This window comes from Lepisosteus oculatus, chromosome 5 (assembly GCF_040954835.1).
Source record: "Lepisosteus oculatus isolate fLepOcu1 chromosome 5, fLepOcu1.hap2, whole genome shotgun sequence".
Classification (NCBI taxonomy): domain Eukaryota; kingdom Metazoa; phylum Chordata; class Actinopteri; order Semionotiformes; family Lepisosteidae; genus Lepisosteus; species Lepisosteus oculatus.
This window is the reverse complement of record NC_090700.1, coordinates 7,606,324-7,631,692: the sequence shown is the minus strand read 5'-3', so window position 1 is coordinate 7,631,692 and position 25,369 is coordinate 7,606,324. Positions and strand designations below refer to the sequence as shown.

The 25,369-nt window shown below is 35.6% G+C and overlaps 1 protein-coding gene across 25 annotated transcripts in view; it reads right to left on the bottom strand.

Moving 5' to 3' along the window:
* The window catches only part of dlg2 (discs, large homolog 2 (Drosophila)), a 276,018-nt gene that overhangs the window by 186,258 nt on the left and 64,391 nt on the right, over positions 1 to 25,369 (bottom strand). The window contains exon 1 of one of the 25 annotated variants that reach the window (XM_069190033.1): positions 23,021 to 23,550. The exons of the other annotated variants lie outside the window; for them this stretch is intronic. Coding sequence (XP_069046134.1) covers positions 23,021 to 23,062 — 42 coding nt within the window. The 5' untranslated portion in view covers positions 23,063 to 23,550. Of the gene's footprint in view, positions 1 to 23,020; positions 23,551 to 25,369 lie in introns of those variants that run through there. 25 annotated transcript variants of the gene reach the window in all.

Below are 25,369 nucleotides of genomic sequence, written 5' to 3'. Positions count from 1 at the left end.
AATTACTATGGTAAAAGGCTTCCACCACTTGGAATCCTAATAAGTAGAAGTGAATAGCAAAATGGTGCATTTTGACGCAGTACTTTTGAGGTTCTCCATAAATCCTTAGGGATATTTTATTGTAATTTTGCTTTCAGTTTGCCATTTTTTTTAAATTGCGAGTTTATCTTAAAAATTTCAATGGGGGATTCAACAGAAGTAGGACTTATGTTCTCCAGCCAACTTTGTTCCATAAATGCAATTACAAATCCGCTTTCAAAATTAATTATGAATTTACATTCTCAAAACACCTACAGTTCTAAAAGCTAGGGCAACCCACCCACACAATCTGCATCACATATGGGTTTTTCTTGGCAGAATAAGACAACAGCTTTGACTGTTTTTAAACCACGCAGTAAAAAAACATGTGAAGGTGAAGGATGCTAGATATAGTTTCAAAGGTACAAATTCTCTCAATTGGGGATCATCATTGAAAATTTAGGGGTTGACAGCAACAGAAAAATTTCATCTACAGAAATTATGCAGCAAACTAAACTTCCTCACTCATTGAGTAAGTTTATCTGTGCCCTTCTGTAATGCATTTAATATTTTAATATTGATAGAAATGTCAATTTTATAAATAGCATAAGATATGCTTCTATGTTTGAGATAGACATAAAAATGTGATAATAGTACATTATTGTATTTTTAAATAAGGGTGCCCACAGAGCAGAATGTCTTAGAAATGAGTCCATTTTTAGAACAGGCGTCCAGTCCAGTTTTAAGGTCAATTCTTGAACAATGTCTAGAAAACTGCAGTGCTCTACAGTATGTGATTTATACTATAACAAGATAAAGGAATATCATAACAATGATAGCTGGTGTCTGATTTTATCCCATTATACTTTTCATTACTGAATTAAGATTTTCTCATTGAGCACCTAAACACAGCAGTATTAGTATAGTATTATACACAGCAGGATAGATATAGTTTAGCCTTCTACACATTAAATTATTAATTGGGTCACTTACATTTATAAAGATGTCCAGCAGGTGGCTCACAGATACCGACATACTGTAATTACTAAAACAGTATATTACTATACTATACCATCTTTGATTTTCTCATCTGAATGTTTTATTATATTTCTTGTCTTCATCCAGATTGACATTGTTTATTTAATTATGAATGGAAAAGTCATAAATGTTAACCTGTGCAAAGCAAAGTTTTGAAATCTACAGATTTTCTCATTAATCATAAATTTAGTCCTGGCTCTATCATGCTCACAATACATGATTTTTCCTATAACTCAAGAGTAAACTTATGGTTGGATTTTTTATGTGAAACAATAATCATGTGTACTGTTGTTTTTGAAAGAGGCATATTCATTTTTGAATCTCACGCCTTTGAGAATGATTACATTTTAGGAGCTACTGTACAGATAATGAAATGATCCTCCTTTTAATGAAAAACTAATCTCAGTGGTTGATTTCACAGAGCTAAATACAACATTTTATGAAGAATAACATATTACGAATGTCAGCAAAGTGTATCCATGCTATATAGCATGTAAACAAATTTTTATATGGAACACAAATTGTCAGCCATCTTACTGTATAGTAAAATGCAAACTACACTACTTTTAACTACTGTAGTGCACTTATTGCATGCCCAGATGCTAAATAATACAGATCTTTCATGAATGCAGTAGCAGTTAGAGTAGTGGCTGATTAGATGTTGCCATGACACTGCAGCACCAGAAAGTCAGACATACTCTAAAATTTTAAGATACTGTACAGAGACATTCAATACTCCTGCACTCTGATTAAAATGAATTTCATGAACATTTGTAGACCTGTGAGAGTGTAATGCATGTACTATATAGGGAGGACAGATGAACAGACAGAAAGTGGGAAGGAAAAAGAATCAGTGGTTGAGAGTATCAGATGAGTTATTCCAGTGCAGCAACCATTTTTTGCCATTTGCATTTTATAAATAACTTTATCATAATTTATTTTTATATTTTTTCAACGAATCCATTAAAAACATCTGTCCTTCTGCCAGAAAATGTTATTGATTATTTAATTTACAATATCTGCTTTCCTGTTTCATTCATTAATATCTTTGTGCTTCTCCCAGTAGTTCATTTTTTAACAGCATCCGGTCTTGCAGTATACAGCACTGTATAGTATATTATTCAAAAAAAATTTTTTTACGTTTAAATTTAAGAACATGGTGCACTGCATAGCAGCGATTTTCTTATATAGAGGAATAATTTAAAGGATACTGCCCCGTCAGTGCTTTCTGACAAACAGTCCATTTGTTCATAATTAATAATGCAGGTAAGGAAATGTTGTGCAGAGTAGTCTTGAACCTGTCCCTTCACTGATAAGACATTAAGTAAAAGATCCTATATGAAGAAGAAAGAGCTGCTAGACAATAGCTAGAGGCATAAATAAGTAACACCTTTGTTTGAATGAGGATTTAAAAACAGTCATATCTCCTTCATAAACAGTACAAGACATAGTGAAAGATGTATGAAAACCATATAGTAAAATTGAATTTCACACGTCCCTGATCCACTGTTACTGAGCTGCATCTGCAGAAAATCCTTGTCAGCTCTCAAGCCTTAAATGGCGATTTCCATCATTTTCACTTGACTTGCAGTACCTCTGCCTGGATCCCTGCTCTTAACTTTCAGCTGAAACCGTCTCATTATGAGCCATTACAAATACTTGCATATGCATAAGATTATTTGCCCAAATGTTTGTAAAGGATTATGTACATTGTTATATTATGTTGAGTAGTGCTTATGAAGGTGATGGTGTTTTTTATTCTCATTCAGGTCAAGTGTAAGAAACAAATAACACAAAAATAGTTGTAAATATGAATGGATCAATGTAAAAAATTCAAAATTCTTTAACATTAAAAAGAGCTAACATTAGACTTAAAAAGTGAATGAGTCAAAGATTGTAACTAATTCTTTAGGTGACAAGTTGCGCAGGCAACAACAGCAGATCTATCAATCCAGTGAGTGATTTGAGAGTGTTTTCCCCCCAAAACCCTACAGTGAACAAAAGAGGGCTGGTAACTGTGATACCAGAGTAAATGGAGTACTTTTTCAGTACAGATAGTTTACTCCAAGCTGCAGCCCAGGCCAGCCTGTCAAGGGTGAGAGTGGCATTAGGGAATCTCCACTCTTCTTTCAGGGATATAAAAGGAAGTTTAGGTACTGCAGTTACTTGGAGTTTTTTTATTTTAATAAAACTGGTGAAAATCGCAGATATTTTAAATGTTCAAATCAATAGGTTTTCAGATCACCAATCACTAGTGTAGACTCTCATCGAAACAATCACTTTGGAATAAAAAAAAACTTTGAGAGAAGGAGGCACTGTAACATAATTATGACAGACTGAAATAATTAATTGTAAATGTGTCAGCAGCAGGATATACAGACAAGTCGTTTATAGGAAATTGTCAAGTAAAAAAAACTACTATTGAATAAACAGGAGTTTAACAATGCTCCATTTATTGAATGAATAGTATTGAATGATTAATTTTGTATAACTAAAGAAGACACATAATTAATTATACTGTGATATCAACAGAAAGCATAATATCCCCAAAATATTTTTTCAGAATTCAAAGTCATGAACTTCTTGTCCAATTCCTGTGTCACACAGCCCCTTACAGCAATCCAATCTTCTATGCCAAAAGGCTGGCCTCTTATGATAGTCATGTTGATGGTCATACTGCTGTCATAAGGCTGTTATGACATTAATATGGCCATCAACATGACTGCCGCAGCTTGCTCTCAGAACTGACTTCCTGGTTAATTTCCTCACTGTGCTCACTTCAGCACCTACAGTATCTCCAGTTCCGCTGCCTTTTCTTGGGCAAACAATTCTTCAAAATTTAATTAGGTTTGGAAACAATCCCTTTGTCTGGAGACAGTTATCTTTTGTTAGGTGTGCATACATTCTTGCTAAATTACTTCCAATGGAAAAGAGACATGCATTTCAAACCACTGCTTTTTAAATGGATGGAACAGCACTGATTTTAGGAGTTTAAAGCAGGACTAAGGCTGTATTCTCAACAACAGTAATGAAAGTCCTGACTCCTTTAGTGACTTATTACTTTTGAGCACCCTGCAATAGGATTACAAGGAAGCTAAGATCTGGCCAACATGTAAAAGGCATGCAGAAGACTATAAATAGGTGCAGTATCTCTGACATGTGAACACAATATTTTAATTTGAACAGAAAGAAGAATCTGAAGGACTGAATACACATCGATTTCTTGTGTACATATTTTTCAGACATCTTTTTATTTACAGCTTTTTAAATTAGATTATATGTTCTGTGGTGCAGTCAGTTTAGCTGTGATACTGTATGTTCATGTAGATTAGATGATTTGGTTGGATGAATTAAAAAAGATCTGACAATAAATTTGCACTATTGGTTATGCAGTCATGCTCCAAACTGTAGTCCCAAATTCTCAGACCAGTCATTAAATCTTGGTAACGGCGTAAATTCATTGACAGTATCGATAAACTTTACAAATGTTAAATTAGGCACAAAATTGTAAACTTTGTGAAAGTACTGTAAGTCACCGTGTTGTTGCAAACCTCTGGTCTCACCATGGGTGAGAGAGTCAAGTGAAAATGGTGGAAATCGCCATTTAGGGCTTCAGAATTGTGAGAATTGCAACATGCAGGCATTTCACTGTAATGAATAATGTAATGCGATGTACAAGCGATTAAGTAGAGTTTATGCAGAAGACATTTCAATGTAGAAATGTCTGAATGTGATCTGCATGCAGAGTTAACAAGTAAGTAGTATTTTTCGGCAAAACTGTCTCAACATCGAGAGCAGTATCTCTTTTGGATTAAGAGATGTTTTCATAAACCTGCTGTGTACAATATAATAGGGCCGCTTTATGTCACCTGAAGTTTTGTTGCCTCGTTCTAAATCACATAATATGTCGCTGTGATGACATAATATGTGATGTAAATTGGATGTTTTACTTTAATTGTAGTTTGAAATGCACTCATCAAGGCTGATTCTTTCTAGCCCTGAAATATAAAAATAGCATTGCAGTTTCCCCTTAATCTACCCTCTTATTTTGTGACCTCAAGACTAACGGTAATCTAACAGCAGTAAATAAGTGTGACAGATGGTGAGCCTTCGGGATTTTTCAATGCTTTTGCATTTATACTTTCACATTTAACTGTACCATAATTGACATTCTAGATGAGGATGCCTTTTCTATTTGTGAAACTAAAGTCATGACTGTCCTGCTTTATTATTAAGATGAAAAGCTAGACAATTATTTATTGCCTCTGAACGGTACATTTGCATCTTTTTTTAAATATATCCTTAATTAGAGAGAGAAAGTAATGTCTCTAATGATGATCCTTTAGAAATGAATCAATAAAAATGAACAGGACCAGTAACGCAGGATTAAAATACAAGCCAATCACACTCTTGAATTGTATCATATTGCTTCAAGGACAATATGATATAGGCCACATGTGGTAATAATTACTAAATAACTTTTTCAGTTTAGTGCTCCATAAAATAAAGAAAATGGGTCTGTTGGAAAAAAGTCTTATTGGATACAGATGACATTTGGAGAGTGGACTTGTTCTTTTGTATATAAGGCACTGAATATCTCACCCCATATTAGCCTTACTTATAGCATTGGCATAGAATACAGCAATTTCAATTATTTCATTTCCTGGAGAAGCTGCCCTACATTTATATTGGTGAAATTGAATAAAGACTGGCTAAATTCTTCAGCCTCTTAAAATCAATACTATTCCTTTGCCGCATGTTCCTACTCTCTCCCTTATTCCCCCACACACCTAAAGAACCACCACAGCCAAACTGTTGTTTTTGCTCCTTTTACTTTTCTGGACAGGATTGACCTCTGGCTGTTCCTGTGCAGCTTGCACACTACCAGCTCCCCTCTCGAACCTCATTAGTGTTGTACGTTGCAAATCATCACTTTCAAACTCAAAACGTAAAGGTACAGCGTACCTATTTTGTAGAAGAATATGTGATGCCTTTGTTATATCTATGCCATTCTTGGTCAGAATATTGACCGAGCTAAGACTTGTAATGTAATTCACAAGTCATACAAGTTCTATTTCATCTTAAGGACTTGGATTTTAGGTCAAATTGAAATTCATCTTTAATAAAAATGTAAATTGTCATTCCATTACAAATAGTGGCAATTAGCTTTCTCAGGAAAATATGGCATGGTGGCACAGGGGGTAGCATTGCTGCCTCGCAGCTCTGGTTTCAGTTCCAGATCAGGGTTGCTATCTGTGTAGTATCTGTGTGGTCTCCCCATGTTCATGTGGGAGAAACCAGTACTGTTAGGTTGATTGGCCCCTGGGAAAGTTGGCCCTAGGTGTGCATGTTTGTATCTCCGTGTCTGCCCTGCATTGAACTGATGTCCCATCATCCATTGGACAGGCTCCATCTCCACCATGAATTGGAAGAAATGATTAGAAAATGGATTTTTGAATTGAACTGATTTTTGAGGTTTTTGAATATTGTAAAACTAAACTTGTTGTTTAACATTGTTTTTAAAGATAACTCTGTCTGATGTTGTTCTTTCATTTAAGCATGTCTGTTAGGCACCATATGCATGTTGTTTTGTGGTTCTACAGCTAATATATTTTTTTAAGATAGACTTTTCTAATGTGGCTTGCCTGAAGGTGTTCTATTTGTCAAAGGAAAGCAAATGTTAACACACCAGAGAACATGAGGCACTGAGTGGGCACAAATTGCAAAACAGGTTTGCAGTTATTAAGTGATTAAAAAAGTACAACTGAACTTTATTTCTGAATTCAAAATTCTCTACTGTACATTATTTGGTATTCCATATTACCATACTCTGGGTGATCTTGAAATGGCCAGAACTATATACAGTTTATAATATTTATATGTGTGTGTTCACAGATGGTGTGTTTCCCATAGCAACAGAAAATGTCTAACATTGATGGTGGTTTAGTTAAAGAAACTCTGCCCATGAAGGCTGAGTAGATTAGGAGGTCAGCTGTATGAGTTAATTGGTGGGTCTAGGAGAAAGAGTATTTGTTAAAGGGTTATTCTGTAAAATGAGAGAGAAGATTTGATTGAGAACTTTGAGAAAAGGTGGTAGGGGAGGACAAGTGAAATGTGGTTCTCTGTATGAGAATTCCTTGTGCGTTTGATGGTCTGAGAGTTGTTTCTGACTGAGGTGAGGGAGCTGTCTATGCAGTGCCAAGGATTTCCACTGTCAATGAGAAAGATAACATTTTAAGGCTTGGTTTCAGAAGTCAGTCACATTACTGCATGTACAACAAAGTCTGAGAAAAGAAGAGGGGTTTGTAATATGACTGGGGTGGAAAGAGCTGTAAAGGTGGCTGTAAGAGTGTGAATCTGTGGGTCTGAAATACACAAGAGAGAGTTTCAGAGAGTTCAAAAAATCAAAAGTGATGGAAGATACATTAACAGTGAACTTGAGAGATGAAGGCAAGCTGGTGGAGTAATGTAGGAAGCACTGCACATTTGTTTCAATGTGTCTAAGAGCTGTCATACTGCTGTCACAGAGAGTCCCAGTGAATAGTGTATACGTGATGTCCATAGTGAAGACAAAACATTCTTTCATCCGAAAATGAAAGCTATCAAACAGCTGGAGAGCACGGTTAGTATCTTTAATGCGTGAAGGAAAACCCTCAACATGTGGTCTTATTAAGCTGTCAAGGAAAGCAGAAATGTGAATTTTGGACCATTATAGAAAGACATGTCCAGGCACCCTGAGGTGTGCGATTTGTGGATCTTGGAAAGGAGACAGATTTGAGATGACAGTGGGTGTTCAACAATAAGTCGATTAGCCTCAGGAGGTAATTTGTTGTTGGTGATGAGAAGAGATGTATGGGATACAATCTCGTTTTGGTCAGTGGATGAATTCAGTGAAAGACAGAAGTATGTAGAATTGTTGGTTAATTGACTTGAAGCTTCAGGAATATCCAGGTCCTTCTGCCAAACAACACACCTTTGCCTGCAGCTTTGCTAACAATATCAGATTGGAGTGATTGGACTGCCTACACTTAGACAAACCTGATGTAAGCCCAGTATTAATAAGAAATTATTTCAATCTAGTGTCCTTACATTGATTTACATATCTTTGGGATAACTCGCATTCCCGTAAGGTTCAAATATGATTAATAAATATTCAAATCAGAATTATGTTAGCTTTGCCTTGACTATAAGATAGATTTGAAGAGAACATCAGAAATCCAAATGTAATAAATAAATATCAAGGTCTTTCCTGAACACAGCTAAAACAGTTTATAAATGTCAATAGCTAATTAAAACTAATTAAAACATATTAAAAAGGAATTTGATTGCTCATTGATAGCATAATGAATTAATATGGAGTTTTATTACTCTCGACAAAACATTTAACTGTAGAACAGCAGGGGAAATTAATTTGAAGATCTCCACACAAGTTCATCTCCAGCACCAAGATATAAGAGAAAATTAAATACAGGATTATTTGGTTTTATTAGCTCTTTTTCCAGCATTATGTATAGATAAATGTTGTAAGAGAACCAGGGGAAGGGTCATTTATAACCGGTATTTCTGTAACGAAACACTTAAGATACTCAATATAGACCTAGGCAAGATGGCCGCCAAGGATAACCAGCTGACCTGCTTTTGGAAAAGACCTATGCGGCGAAAGAATGAGACACAGGTGAGCCGCATCAGGAAACAGAATATAAATGCCCCTGGTCCTCTTAAAATGAATAGAGATTATATCCATAGCAGTGTGAGTGCAGTCATTATACTTAATCACTCTAATAGTTGTATGATGTTTTGTTTCCAACTACTGCTTTGTCAAGTCTTTGTCTCCAGGTTGGTAAGTCTGCTTAACCCACAGTTATGTAAACAGTTATGTAAATTCTAAATAAATATTATGTGTGCATAGACAAAAATGTGAAAAATCATAATGATACAATTTACATTAAAAGAGAAAGGGGAATTATTCCTGTCATGATCCTTAAGATGAAGTTTTTGCATTTACATAGTGTAAATTGGAATTGGAAGGATAAATGTAAGTTATACTGCCAAAAAGGTTTTGTAATTTTGGTCACAGAATGGCGTGATTAATATGCAAATCCCATTGTTTATAAAACTAACCTTGTAGTCAACATCTTATCATTTAACAGTTTAGCAGCGGTTTCAACCCCATACATATAAAATCTCACTAATTTTGACATGCTACAAGTAATACTTAAAATTGTTAATTAGTTTAGATATTAGAGATTAAAGTTATAGAATTAGAATTCTGTGCACCTCAGACTTTAACTAATATATACTTAGGACAAGTACAGAGAAAATACTCTTTTTAAAAATACTGGTACTGTAAAAAAATTGCAATTAATTTGCAATTAATGGAATTCAAAGAAATGCTTTTTACCAAAGCTCAATATATTTGAATAACTTGTCCAACACATACTATTCTGTACCTTACAACATTTAGAAAATAATTTTATTGCAGTTTTTTAACTTTAGATGTGAGTGCACTAACAGCATAGTAAACTGGATTTAGAGTATATATAAAATAGAAAGGACACCTACAGTATATATGTTTGTTTAAAACACAAAACTCAGTTTACTACATGATATAATAATTCTCCTCTTCTCCGTTCTCACAACTCAATTCTCAATATTCCAGCAAGGTGTTTGCTGCAGGTCTAACTGTGGCTAAAATCTCAAATGGATGAGATAAAGACCAAGATATTAATTTGCTCTTATGCACGAAGAAGAAGAGAAGCACGATCAGGTTACATTTTTCTAATGCAAACACTGTGAGAGCATCATCAGATGTTTTGCTTTTGTCTGGAAAATATTAATCACCATAATGCGAGCTCTCAGTCTTTGTCTTTGTAGCAGTTTGGAAAAAACTAAGCATTCAAAAAAATCGGTTCACTGTTTATAAGGGGAAAACAACAGCAAACTTTATTTTTGTGTCCTGTTACTAAAACTGTAATATCGGCAGCAGGAATCTTCCTGAAAAGGACTCCCCACTGCAGAAGGGCAAGTATTGTTCCAAATTAATGATCTCTTAGCAGAAGGACTCACAGTGGGTACTGAAAAAGGTTAAATAAAAAGGTTTCACCTGCTGTCATTGTGTCAGAGTTCTATATCAAATATTGTCATACACAGAATTCATTTTTTCAAATGGTAAACAAGAAACAACTTTTTTAAAGTATATTAACTTTTTGATTGATTTAATGTAAAGTGTCCCTAATAATTCACACAGGATTCAAAGGGGAGGCACAGCCTATCCCAGCAAGCAGAGGGCACAAGGCAGGATACACCCTGGGTGGGATGTCAGTCCATCACGGGGCACACACAGACACAAACACGCACACTCACGCCAGACCTTGAAAGAAGCCAATTAACCTACCAGCATGTCTGTGGACCGTGGGAGGAAACTGCGGCACCTAAAGGAAACCCACACAAAAATAGGGGGAACATACAGACTCGACGTCCTGTACATTTGGTAGCACCCCAGGAATTGAAACCCAGCACTGTGAGGCAGTAATGTGCTATCATGCCGCCCTGTAACCTAGACATTTTTAAGAAAATAAAAGTCATTAGACTTTTATTCTAAAAAAGCAAGTGTAAAATAATTACAGTTTTGTGAAAGATGAACATACAAACAATAGGTACTGTTGCACACAACTCCCCTTAATGATTACAGTCAGTGTAATTAAATCTAGAACTATATGGCCTGCGACTCTCACCGCAACATGCACAGTATATTGCTGATACATTAAGAGACACCAAGCCTGGTAAAGAAGCCACTCCAATGATCAATACTGAATATTGCATTTTTTGGCTTCGTACAAGCAAGTTAAAGTTCCAGTGCACTGCAGGGTAGCAGCTGCAATCACACTGTTGGAACAGGAGCAAACTCATGAAGGTTTTGCACTTCCAAAAAAACGCGTTGTTTTTGTTTTAATGGATTTAAGCTGGAAGTTGCATTCTGTAGAAAATTACAAATTGAAGATCCTGGAAGTTCCATGTGAACAAGCATTTAACATGACGATTCCAGCTCCTCTTATGGATATGACAAAGCCTTCTTTGCATTTGTATTAACTTTTTTTCATTGGAAAAGGATGTCCTAGCCTATTCCCAGCCTATTTGTCATAAGGGAATAAGGTATCAGGGTAAAAATGTGATGCTTGTTTTCAAAATAAACCCAAATTAGGTAATACTGTATCATACTTGTCTCCTATGCATTACACACCAAGGTGTGGCATCAAAGATTTAAAGTGGTGATAATTATTTTTTTTCTCAAAACTATCAACTCATAAAACATATTTAGCTAATGAAAAGTTTTTTTGCACCTGTGCACGTGTGTGTTTATGCATGTTTATGATCATGGCAAGTAATCTGACTAAATTTAGATTTTCCCAAGTTATCTTGAAAATGACAAAAACAAGACGCACTGGGTCTCCTATAGATGAACTATGCTGAATCCTAGTGGTCAAAGGTAAATAGGGGGGTAAATAGGGTGTGGTGTGGTGGCTCTGTGGCTCAGGCTCTGCGCCTGTGACTGGAAGGTTGCCGGTTCGTATCCCGCAGCTGGCAGAGGAATCCTACTCCGTTGGGCCCCTGAGCAAGGCCCTTAACCCCAACTGTTCCAGGGGCGCCGTATAAATGACAGACCCTGCGCTCTGACCCCAGGCTTCTCTCCCTGTCATCTACATTGGAGAAACAGGAAGGAGACTCGGAGACCGCTTCAGAGAACACGTCAGGGCTGTGAAGATTAAAGATCTCTCCAAGCCCATTGTTTCTCATTTCACCTCTGACGGCCACGACCACACTAATCTCTCCGTCTGTGTTCTCAAAGACGGTTTTCCGAACTCATACATCAGAAAGACCACCGAAACTAAAATTATTCTGCAGTTAGGATCACACATTCTCCCTTCCCTTAACGACAGATTACTGTTCTTTTAAATTTTCTCCATTCATTGGAAGTTTCATTTCACACCTCTCTGCACCCATTCTGACTTCACACCTCTTGATTGGCCTCTCTTTCTGTCCCCTGCTCCCGCCTCTCACTCCTCCTCCCTCCCAACCTTTGTTCTCCCGCTACTTTACCTTTGCCTACTGCCCTGTCTCTCTCACACCTGAAGAAGGCTCCACGGCCGAAACGTTGTGTTCTCTTTCTTCTTCTTTTTTTCAGCATGGAATAAACCTATTACTTGTTCCTTTGCAGCCTACGCATGCTGACGCAGCTACCCACCTCAACTACTTCTCTCCCTGTCTGTGTGTCTCATGGAGAGCAAGTCTGGATATGCGAAAAGACAAATTCCTAATACAAGAAATTGTATTATAAGATAAGGTGATCTTATCTTATAAGGAAGGGCAGCTCAGATTGAATTTACCAGCAGAATTTCAAAGTTACATTCATCTTTACTGAATTTTCCAATCATTTCTAACAGGTTTTTAAAAAAATATTGAATGAATTGAATATTGTGTTTGTCGTGATTAGCACTTTCCTTCGGGGCTTTCATTTTTGGAATTAACCACTTGGAGTACAGAGAGTAAGAAGTAACTTTTTCATCACTTTTTTACAATGAAATGTGACTATTCTTCAAATAGAGCAAGGTATATGCTGTACTAATATAGTATATACTGCAATACAGTATTATATACTGTATAACATTCAAAAATGACACTGTACATTTTCTGCAATTTCCTATCCATAAAGAAAGTGGAACAATGTGCTCACCTGAGTAACATGCAGACTAAAAGTGCTGTTACATTTTCTGCTGTATGCTGGTGTAAATCATTAAAGGAGTGTGCATACAGTATGTACTTTTGTCCATGTGTGTAATGATGGGAAGTTGACCAAGTATTAAGTCATTTCTTATTTTTTGTCTTCTGTTTGGCAGAACATGATTCGGTGCTGTATGAAATGTAACAGGTTTTAAGTAATGGGGACATTCTCCTCTTTGCTGTAGGTTTTAAGCCTCTTGTCATCAATGTCATGTACCATGAGTACATGTCTGACATCAGATGCACCTACCACTACAAACAGCTGCAAATGTGTCATCAATCATGTTAAATTACATGCTTTAATGGAAAACAGTACACTTTAACCTTTCCTAAGATGTCAGGTTTCTTGGATAATTGATTTGCTTAGACAGCTATTGTGAAATAGATTGGCATTATACCGTAAATTATATGAAGGAGGTACAGTATATGACCACATCACAGTACTGCATTTCCTATAGTGACGATATCCTTTAAGAAAACTATTTGCAAACTGTCATGGAAATCTCTAGTGTTGAAGGCATTGCAAGCTAGCTATGTCATTAATTCTGTTATTTAGATAATAGCCTACTAATAATAGAAAACCTTTCATTTCACTGAAAGTCTGTCTACACATGGACTCATAGACCCACAGAAACCTAATCAAATGAAAATGTCTTTCTTTTTGAAAACAGGTATTTGTCACAAATATCTCTATTTTTATACACATGTATTCATTAATCACTTTTCCTACAAACATCAGTCTCTTATTGGGAGTTAAGCTGCAGAAATCTTCAAACGGTTTAGATTCTATTATTTTAAAATACAGTAGTCATGTTGAACGAAGTTTCATACAAAGTAAATTAACTTAAATGAATAACATTTCAAACTTTTAAAGGCAGGGATGTTTTTGAATTCCAAACAGCTCATTTTCCTCTGCCATGTGAAATGGGACAAAACAACCAAAGAGAAATGGCTGAATGTAACAAATGCGAAAACGATTTGATCAAATTGCCAATTTCTCATGAGACCTTTCAAACAACAGCCTCTGAATAATATCAGATCCTGTATGCCCTAAGCAAGTTCAAAAATCAAAAATGAATGCAGATGCTGTTTGTCAGGTGGAGAATAGTCTAATTTACGTGAAACTCAATTTCACAGTGTGCAGCTAAGACACATCCTACAGTGTCAAATGACTACCACCACTTTCATAAGAGCTTAAAAGGAATGGTGAATGTATAGCCTATATAGAACAGGCTTTGAAAACATAAAACATAAAAGAATCGTATTGTCCAATGGTACATTTTCTAACTTTTGACTGACATCACGCTATGTCATCACAATACTTTGTTTACTTCTTTACATAAACCAATTGAATCATAAACAACTTGCTTTAAAATTGAAATATGGTAAATACAATTAATATTTAATATAATTTAAATACTGTATGTGAACATATACTTTTGTGCATCATCTATTAATTTTATGAGGTATGTCTTTTTCTGGAAAAATGCCAATAATATCTAATATACTGTACGTACTTTGAGACAAAAGAAGCGGAAAGGCATTACAGCTTCAGAGCACAAATGTTAAAGGACTCTGTTGAACTCTTTGACTCATAAAAAGTCTCTGTTAAGAAAAGGAACATTATAATGACTAACACTGACAAATAGTAGCTTTATCTGTTAACAGCCTGTGTTTATTTGTCTGCTTCTTACACAGGCAGGGTAATGTGAGCTGTCTTTCCCTTTTTTGGTTAGACAGTGCTGAAGCCAGGCAGTAACATGAGAGCAGTTACATTAACAATGCCCACATTCTAGAGAGAAAAAGAGCAGGAAGAGAAAAAGTATTAAGGCCACGTGATTAGAACCTGAATACAGAATGGCATAATGAAACGAGGCTGGATAAAGAAAAAAAAGAATCCGCTTTTCATATCTTCCCCTTTCTGGTGTCTGATCGGTGGTTATCTTTTTTTTTATTTTAATTTGCAAATCCAAGCACCATAGTTTGATGTGATAGCACCAGTCTCAGACTCCTTGGCACCTCTTAAACTCAAGTAGTACATCTTCTGGAGCCAAACCAAATAAGAAAAAGCCTCCTTCCATAGGGAAACTTGATCAACCCTGGTCATAGCCAAGATTTCTCCTAACACAAACGCCATTACTCAAAAAAGCACAATTTGTATATTTTTAGCTATTATTGCATTTCTTTCCACTACTATGCTGATTTGGTTCACTATAACACTGTAATGTCTAGTAGATTTTGTATTTCTTGTTTTTGTTTTAGTCCTGCAGTATGTTTTTTTGTGCATACAGGTGTCTGCCTTTTTGTCTGAAAGCTTTCTGAGGTTTCACTAAGTACATGAGCTGACATGAGTTTTGCTGCTTAGCTCTGAGGAACATGTTTGCCCATATAAAGTAATAGCCAGCAGGAGTAAACATGTCTAAAAGAATAACATACACCTGGGTTCTGCAGTCTCAAATGACAGCTGTTAAACTCTAAAAACACCAATATTTTTATTCTGTATTTAGTATTTATTAGTATTAGCCTACCTTAGTGCTCATCTCCTTTTGATCTTGCATTGCCATTTTAAATTTTTCATCCAGCCTTAGTACATCTTTATTTTATTAACTTCTACTTTTCTCTTTGGCTGTGTTTATAATTCATGCTCATTGTGTTTGTAATGCATGCCAGGAAGCTGGAACAGCTGTAAATTGCTTCCCCACAACTGCACTTAATTCTGAGACATCCAGGCTGGAACTAAGATGCCTGTGATTCTGCTGCTCTAAGGAATTATTTTATAGTTGGCATATAAATGTGGAGGGCCTGGACATTAGAAACGAATGAGGATATGTTCAAAAGGATAATTATGCCAAAAAAGACACAGCACAGCAAAACAGATGTGAAAATATAAGTTGAGAAACTGAAAAAACACTCTCATTTTCAAAAAATATTCCTTTGCATAAGGTATTATCCCAATACCACAGACCTGCAAAGCACATTTCCTTTCCTTAAGATATGCAATTGTGGAACTTTACAGAAAGTATCCAAATTACATTCTAAAATATTAAAATGAAAATCCTATTTGATTGAATAAGCAGATCAAATAAAATGTTGAACATTTCCACAGAAATGGATATAATCTAATTATAATGAAAGCCACTCTTTCATTGCCTGTGGATGTGACCATTCAGGTCAAAGCAAAACCAATGGAATCTCAGTAAATAGTTCAGAATTTTCTGAGTTTCTGTTTTAATCAGAAACCATTGGATACAGTGCGTGATAAAGGAATTGACCTAAAAGCACTGACATAACAGAACCATCCAGGGGTCACATTCATTAACAGACTACTGATTCTTTAAATGGAGCAAACTGGACAGGGGTGTAGGATACAGTCTAGTATCAGAAGTACAGAATTTCTAACAATCATTCTGCATTTAATCAATTACATATCCTAGGAAATATCAACATGCACAAATAATGCATAGTATAAACACTGACTTATAAGCACCTAGGTTATTTTTAATATAGAGTTCCACGTTTTTACCTTTAAATTCTAGCTTGATTCATGTAATTAATGCTAATACTGCTGTGTACAATATTCCTTTGCATTAACAAACACTTAGTCTCTTGCAATAAATAATGAATTTATTAGATATTTAAAATCTAGTAAATTATTTGATTTACAACAGCTGGGCACAAATGGCCTCAATCTATACCATTTAGTTATTATAGCAATACATTTTTATGTGGAAGCAAATCTTTGGTTTGTAAGGTGAGTCTGGTATGAGTCGTCGGAGCTTTGTAGGTTGAAGAATAAAAGACTACAGAGTATTTACAATGACCATAATTGGTTGCATTGGGCAAGTACATAGTTAAAACAACACCCATCTGCAGTGAAGTCTGCTGGGGTTAATATGAAGCCAAAGATAGAAGCTTTTGGCTTGCCTGCACCATACTAATGAGGGTTCTGTCAATATTTCAGCACTAGAATAAAAACTACAAAGAAAACTTCAGACACCCCCAGATTTAGAAACTGTGTGACTCACTGTGTGCATTTTTTAAAAGTAAGAAGTATCTCCCAAAATGCCAGATATTCATAGGCAGGTTTCAGGTGAACTGTTGAAGTTCCTGACATTGTGTGTTAAATTAGATATTTGTTCTATCAAAAACAGAAAGCCGTCATACAAAATGTGTTAAATAAATGACTCTGTGACTCAATGGAGTATGTGAAGCGCTCACTAATTGATCAAAATTATAAATCTTATTTTAGCAAGTAAAGCTAAGGCTTTGGAAAACAGCCAATTTACAATTGAAGCTAAATTAATGTAAAACACTAGGATCTTTAATACAAAATTGTGACTCTTCAATAGATATTTGATAAAAATCGAGTTTCAAATAAATTGTTGTTGTTTTATAAGATAAAGCCTCAGATGAAACGCACAGTTGTACATATTTCGTTCAGTTTTATTAATAAACCTTATTCACACTGCATGCACTGATGTGCACTCACAGTAGTTAATTTAACTCTTTAACTTAGATTCATGACTCTGTAAAGCATCTACTTCATGATTGATTCATAGAATCTCAAGGGCATTTCATTTACAAAGTTACGTAAATTTAAACAAAACCATCTTTAATCCATTCTTGAGGATGAGATTGCTAAACTGTGATCAATGTGGAGCTGCTGTAGTTGAATTGTACACCAGCAGGTACCCAGACATCGAAGAACAGAGAAGACATAAAGAAACATGGTTCAAGTATCGAGGACCTCGGTAACCACGACCTGGTATTTGAGGGTGAATCTGAGGGTGAATTTTCGCTAATCAGAAAGCTCAGAAAGGAAAACCTCAGTCTAGCTAGCATGTGCAAAAATCACAACTGGAATCTGTAGCTGTCCAATCTTTTTCCATTTCAAGGTGTACTGATAGAGAAGGTATACAGTAGTTTTCTGCAGTAAAATAAGAAATGAGCAACTGCAACATCTTATATACAGTATGAATAAACAGTGATAATAGATAGTCTTTGCCACTAAGCACCTCTAGTTGGCAGGACAATCACCTTGTCAGGAACAGTCTATACTTAAGCAATGCTATAAGAAACAAATCCTGCTCCTTAGTCTTGTAATAGAAAAAAACATATAATTTCTGCTTTACAGTATATGAAAGTACTATTATTTGGCACCATGAATTATGTGCGCTTTCTTTGATGTACAAAATTTTGAATAGTGACAGAATGGAAATGTTTTCTGTATCTAGCAATTCTTTATCAGAATTTTTCAGAATTAGATGGTTAGGATTTTTCTTCTAAGTGTTTAAGGTTACCGATTCTAAAATTATCTTCAAGAATACTCTAGGTAAAGAGAAATGATCAAAGGCTTTTTTTTCTAATGTCTCCTTGTATGAATTATAGCTCAGATGACAGTAGGTCTCACCATCCTGATATGTTCTCCACTCCTCAAGCTCCACTTATAGTTACAGATCATTCCAGGCTAAAGCCAGAGATAACCACCCACCACCTCCATAATCCATAGAAAAATAGCATATGCTACATTTAAAATCATGTTAACCACTAACCTGTTTACCACAGAGGGAAAGCAGGTTCTTAATATGGATTTCAATATAAAGTATACTTGCAGTCTACCAAATGAGGCACTATACTGTATATGACCAAGCCATTTAAAATAAAATATTTATGGTTTCAGCTTCAGCACAGACCACAGACACTGGATGCAGCATGGTAAGTAGTTTTTGTATTGTGTTTTAATTAATACAAAAAACAATAAAATACTAACTTAATCTGACAACTGCAAAATGTAATCTTATCACAAATTCACAACAATACTGCAAGAAAATGCAAATCGGCAAAAGCTATATTTTTATACAAAGTAAAAGTGCTGTCTAAAATAGCTACATCCTGACCCAATAACAAAAAAAGTACAGATTAAAGAATGTAAAGTCTCAGTCTCTACTCAATTATGCTTGACTAGTTCTGTTTCAGTTTCATAAACACTACTAAAACCCTGATGGTTTCCATATTCTTTATATTCAATTTTTCAGTTCCCCAATTAGAATCAGAAAAAGCACAACTGATTATTAAAGTGAATAATCAACTATAATGATACTGTACTGTACCCCTGAAAGAGAAATAATAAAACATGGATCTCATATCCTCTATTTCCCCTCTCATTGGTGAAGGACTACCTGAGATTTCATCCTGACTGTCAACAGACGAAGGTCAATCACAACTTGACTTCCTACCTGTCGTTCACTGTTTCAACATTCCTGTCACACTACATACACAGTGGTAACAGGCCCACACTGGGCGAGAAGTTACAGATCATTTGCTTTAATATTGGCTGTTTTGTTTTACAGCAACTAAAACAGTAGGGGGCATTTTATTGAAATCAAGAAACGTGTGGCATTACTGCCGTTTAGTATACTACATTCGTATTCACAGAGTTTCAAATACACATTACTTTTCTTTCAAGAATAAAAAAAAAACATTTCCAGGATTCCACCACATTCTGGAAAGATAATTTATAAAACTGCATAGAAATAACAATATACATTTATAAAATTGATTCATTTTGACCAAAGTGGCTGACAATCATATTGTGTCAAGATGTTATAGCCTTTAAAGATTAGAACAATAAAACCAGAAAAGTGCACTCTTTAGTAAGTGCCAGACTGTTTCACCGTGCTAAGGCATTCCAGGTGTAAAGAGTAATCCAACACTAAGGAATAATCCAAAAATAGAATTTCAGAATCCCTGTTGTTGTCTGTAACAATTGTAACAGATTCAAATCACTAAGAACCCAAGCAACCAAATAAATGAAAAATCAATATTCTAAATTCTTCTGGATCGTGTACTACTGTAATTACTAACATAACATTCAGCACTGCTCAGCTTTGTTAATACCTCCACGATTAACACAAGAATTAGGAATGGATTACTCACATAGAACAGTAGGTAGTTTAAGTTTACTTTGTGTTGTATTTTTGATAATGAACCTTGCTTTAATGAGCTCATCTGTCCAGGCATAGTAAGACACCTATCACTTCCTGTGTCCACTTTTCCCCTTAGTGAAAGTTTCACAATAATAGTACATTCTATGAGTACAGTATGATTCTGTGCTCTTTTCAATATACTGCATTATCTATTAATAGTGTGTTTAAAAATACTGCATGTGTTTTGTTTCAAGTTAAAAATGAATTGAGTGAACAGCGTTTTGCCTCCAGTGTGGATCTACGCTATTTTTTAAGGAAATCAATTATTTTTTAATTAATTGATTATACAGCATATAGATACTGTTCCCAAGACATTAAGGAGACCATGTCCATATTTAGAGGGTTGTACAGTGGCGCAGTAGTTAGCTTTGCTGCCTCACAGTGCTGGGGTTCTGGGTCCCAGACAAGGAGTGCTGTCTGTGTGGAGCTTGTATGTTCTCCCCATGTTCGTGTGGGTTTCGTCTGGGTGCTCCAGTTTCCTCTCACAATTCAAAAACATACTGGCAGGTTAATTGGAGTCTGGGAAAACTGGCCCTGTTGTGAGTGTCTGTGTTTCTATCTACTGTATGTGTCTGCCCTGCGATGGACTGGCGTCTCGTCCAGGGCGTACATACTGTATCGCTTGCTATGCTGGGATCTGGCTCCCCCATGACCACTTGGGAGAAGTGGTTTGAAAATGGATGGATGGACCTATTTAAAGCAACAACTGACAAGCTCTTTGGAGCACTGGACTTAGGCATTTCTGCCAATAGTATCTGACAATAACTACGAAAATATTTCTTTACATTCATACTGCATTCATACCATTTTCTTAATGAAATAATTCCTAGTAGGAGACTCTGTCCAGCCCATTAGATGGTCCACCAAGAGAAACACTATCAGTAATAACACCATGTACTGAAAAAACACTTACTTGATTCTTCATTCCACCATTGTGTTTGACCTACTGATGATAGTGGTTTAAATTTCAATATTGTCAAGTGTGTTTTAGTGCACATTGGGCATCTCAGTAAAGAAAGGTAGGAGCTTGTACACACTTTGTACATCCAGAAAAAATACCTGGACGATTTTTACAAACCACGGACTAAAAAAAGTAATTACATTTTAAAAAGTGCACAGTAATGAATTCAAGATCAAAGTTTGCATATGCATTCATCTGGAAGAATGTAAACCTGGTATATGCAAATATGCAAGCCTAAAACAGTTACGTGACTGATGTTTCATATAGTATCATTTGTCTTCAAGGTGGGCTCAAACATATCCTGAAAACAGAATTTTGTTTCAATAAGATTATTAATAATTAGTGTAAGAAGCTCTTACAATCAGCTGTGTTTTTGTATGCTGCCCGTGAGCATGCTCCTTTGACACCTCCACATCCAGCCCACATAGACTGCCCCAGGCATTTCTTATCGTACCTGTCATTCTGACATAAAATACTTCTGGGATCTAGCCTTTATATAGGTTTTTGTTTTAAAACATACAGGATATCACATAATAAGCAAATTAAACGATAGCCTTTTGCAGTGGCTTAAATGAAACATACCAAAAACATCCATAAAAAGCAACTGGTCAGGAATGCCAAACAACAGTTCATACTTTAGACTCAAAGTTACACTTACATTACCAATATTATTCAACTTAAAAGTCTAGTTTTTAAGAGCTGCTACAGTCAGCAAGAGTACACAGGACATTCTGTGAATTTTACTGTAGAAAGAAGTAAAAACAGTAAGTAATATGTAAGTAATGTTGTGTTTTAAACAACTTCTACTTGTTATTAGAAATCAAGGTTAGATGTAGTGCAAAGGTGGCATAGTTCCATATTTTAGATATTTCAAAATAATTATATATAACCATAAATATGCACACAGTAATACATCCACAAAACCTACTATATAACTACTATTTTATAGCAGGTAAAGTGTCCCCAACAGCACAGCTGTTGCTGTAGTTATTTCACTCATAAAAAAGAAGAGAGAGAAAGGTAAAGAATTAAGCTAAATGTAGACTTCAGTCATCCAAAATAATCCAATAAGTTAAATTAACACAGTCCTTCCTGTTGTGCAGTATGCACATGGACCAACAATGAGAGACATAAATTATATTGTAAAGAAATAAAAAATCATTAGGGAGGAGAAACCCCATAAAATCGATAACGCATGCTTTAAATTTCCCCCTGAAAGGTGGCACATTCATTATGTACTGTATGCACTAAGCCTCGATGAGTTATCTTTCTAAAGCATCAAAATTACAGTTCCCCTCAATTCCTTTCACCCTTAATTAGTAAAAAAATGATTCAAAAAAATCTTAGCTGTCAAAGAAAGCACATACTGTAGCAAATGCAAGTTTTAGTATCAACCCAAGAATTAAAAAAAAACAACAATTTAATAGTTAAGATCCAAATAATCACTTTTTCAAGAGCCCTGAATCAATTATACTGTACTTGTTAATGTTAAATGCTGCACAGCAGCTGAGAAACAACTGTTCTCTACAGTGTTATGTAGACAAACATCTCATGGCTGAGCTGCATGTTCCTCTCTGAAGCTACTTTCTGTGTCAGTGATTCTTTCTGAAAATTCCAAGCTTGCTCCTGTCTGGAGAATAAAGGCTGCAACTTGCATTGAAGTTGTGTGCTTGATTAATCCATGCAAATGAATTTTCACATTTGCAGTGAAAGCTACTGCTACTCCAGCTTCACACAAGCCACAAGGCAGATGCTGACGGCAAGCTGACTCTTTTAACCCCCAAAACAAGGAAGAATAACATTAGAATTTCAACAGACTTCTGCAAACATGCCCTCCTTTGCAGCACCATTCTTGACTAACTGTTCTTGCTGTATTTCAGATGTATCGCTTAATTTAACTTGTGCACTATCATGATTGTCTTAAATCATGAAAAGGTATCACTATGATTTATTTACTGCTGGGAGTAAATATAAAAAAAAGACTGCAGTCTTTTTACCGTCAACAAATCGACCTTTTTTCTGTATTACTCATAGTTATTTTAAGTACAATTAAAACAAGCAAGCAAGGTCAATAGCAATGCAACATCACCAAGTGCATGAAAAAGCACACACTTAAACACAATGTACATTTAAAAGATCACAACCACCTGTGCATTATGATTACCAAAGCATGGTTTCAAAGACAAGGCAGACAGACTTTTTCCTCACACACTCTGCTACCCACATAATCTCTCCTTACCTTCACATTAGTCCTCAGTGCACAGTAACATGCAAAAAACATTGCAATAAGCAGGGAGCATAAGGACCACTGTCGAGCTTCTTTGAAAAAGCACAGATCACAAACACATTACATCCCTGAGCATGTGCTTCCAAAGGCAGAGACAAGCGTTCTCTATGGCAGTTTGTTAATGTATTGATCTCTGTTTTGGTGACTTTTAGAAAAATACATGGTTTGAAGGCATTGAGTGAATGCTGCTGCAGATCGCTTTATTGCTGTATTGAGCATTTCACCTGACAACCACAATAGGCAGAGAATTCAGCAACGGAGAGAATAAATCTTTTCAGCCCGTGCTGTAGTCATTTCACTCGTAAAAGAAAAAAAAGAGAGAGGGAGGTGAGGAATTAAAATTTAACTTGTTACTCGGCATGATCACGACGTAGAGGACTCGTCTAATCATAAATAAAACAGAACAGGAATGTGGAGAAAGGCTCGCAGCTGGGAAGTCTGTTGGTAATTCCAGCAGAAGAACATTAGATGCAGCATGACACTTAACAATGGAATATCCCTTTTTTTAAAGCAAATGTTATGTAATATCCTTCCCCGTCTGTAGTGCTGCCTCCTCATCTAGTATAATTCAAAACAGAATGCATGCGTATTTCTGCAGTAAAAAATATATTTTAGCCCAAACTGGGAATAAATTGTTGCAATATTACAACCTAATAATATCCTCTATAACCAGCAGTTTAGATCAATGTCATCTCAACAAACTTTTTGAAATTAAAAGAACAAGGTTGCTTTTTTCAGATGGTTGAAATTCAAAAAGCCAGAAATTAAACAAAAGCAAAAAATCCAAAACAGCACACTGTGCTGAAGATGCCTGTTTAAACCATTTGCCTCCAACCACAAAAAATGAAACAGTTCAAACTGCTACAAAAAAGCAGTGTTAGTCTGTTCATGATATACAGTATGCCTATAAATCAATACTTTACAGGAAAAGCGCTGAAAAAGTGTTTATGGAAAACTAAAATGCTATTTTTTGTAAGACAATAAGGTTCTTAATTACTTGAGCTGTTTCTGTAGAAGACCGAAACCCCTAGTCGTGTCCTGGTCACAAGATGCATTTCTATACCCAAATTAGTTTAGCAGATCCTTTGTGCAGAAGCTTGTCAGGGACTGTCATACACGATTTACTGCAGTTGACTCCCCTTTCAACAAATTTTATTAAATTATTTTATGCTATTACATTTTTTTGTGAATTACAGAAATCTATGTTAATAATTCAGTGTACACTACATCTTTATCAGTGTTTATATTGCAAAGGGTAAAACAAGAAGTAGATGTGTTCATCCTGCTGTACTTTGTGCAGTCCCTCTTGGGTAAAGTAATTACAACTGTAAAACTAATATGTTCATATATTTCAGTAACATAAATGCACTACAACTTAAAACTGTTACAGTAGTTCTCAATAAAAAATTTTTTTTTATCAAAGCTAAAGCTAATGCAATTCATTTTGACTATGTTTTGTCACAGTGGTTCAGAACTTTACAGACATTGCAGAATTTGAGTTCATGGAAAGTTTTCTTTCCAACAGTTCTGAATATACAGTACTACCATTTTGCTACTGTATTAACATTGACACTTTCCATAGAATGAGATTCTGCTATGAAAAGTATTTGAAAAACAGACAGCAGAGCTTCACAAATGTGATTATAATTACCGTCTGAAATCTTACATTGAATTATAGTTGCATTAAAAATACATTAAATACATTTCACTAAACACCCAAAAAAACTGCAGTTACAGCTTCTGGCCATCAGGTGCACTATATACTTTCCAAAAATCTGAGGGGAAAATAAAGCCAAAGAAACTGAAAATTGAATCTTTGCATTTAAGTAGAGGTGTTACTTAAAATGTATATCTATGGATGTATAGGATATAATTTTCCCGCACTTGTTTTCCTTAATAATATCAAATCCCAATTCTCCAATGGCTTATTCATACTTCTTTTTCAATAAAGGTTAAAAATCTACATGCTACACTGAATACCGATACGCCCTTTCTTAAATTTTGGAAAGCTGCATTATGCAGGCATGAAGCGTAATGCCGTGGGAGATATCAAAGATGTTTTATAGAATATATTTTTGGTACTAGCCTCCCTGTTACCGTGGTAACTAGTAGTTCAGTGGCTAGCAGCTTACAGTACAGATGAGAAAGATCATCTTGTGTTTTTTTACTGCAATAGGGAGAAAAACCGGATAGAGTTGGGAACAGGGAAAAAAATGAGAAGGGGGATGAAGAGTGTGGGAGAAAGAGGAGGATAAGACAGGGAGCCGTGGGAGGGTGAAGGAAGGGGGAGGAGGGCATATC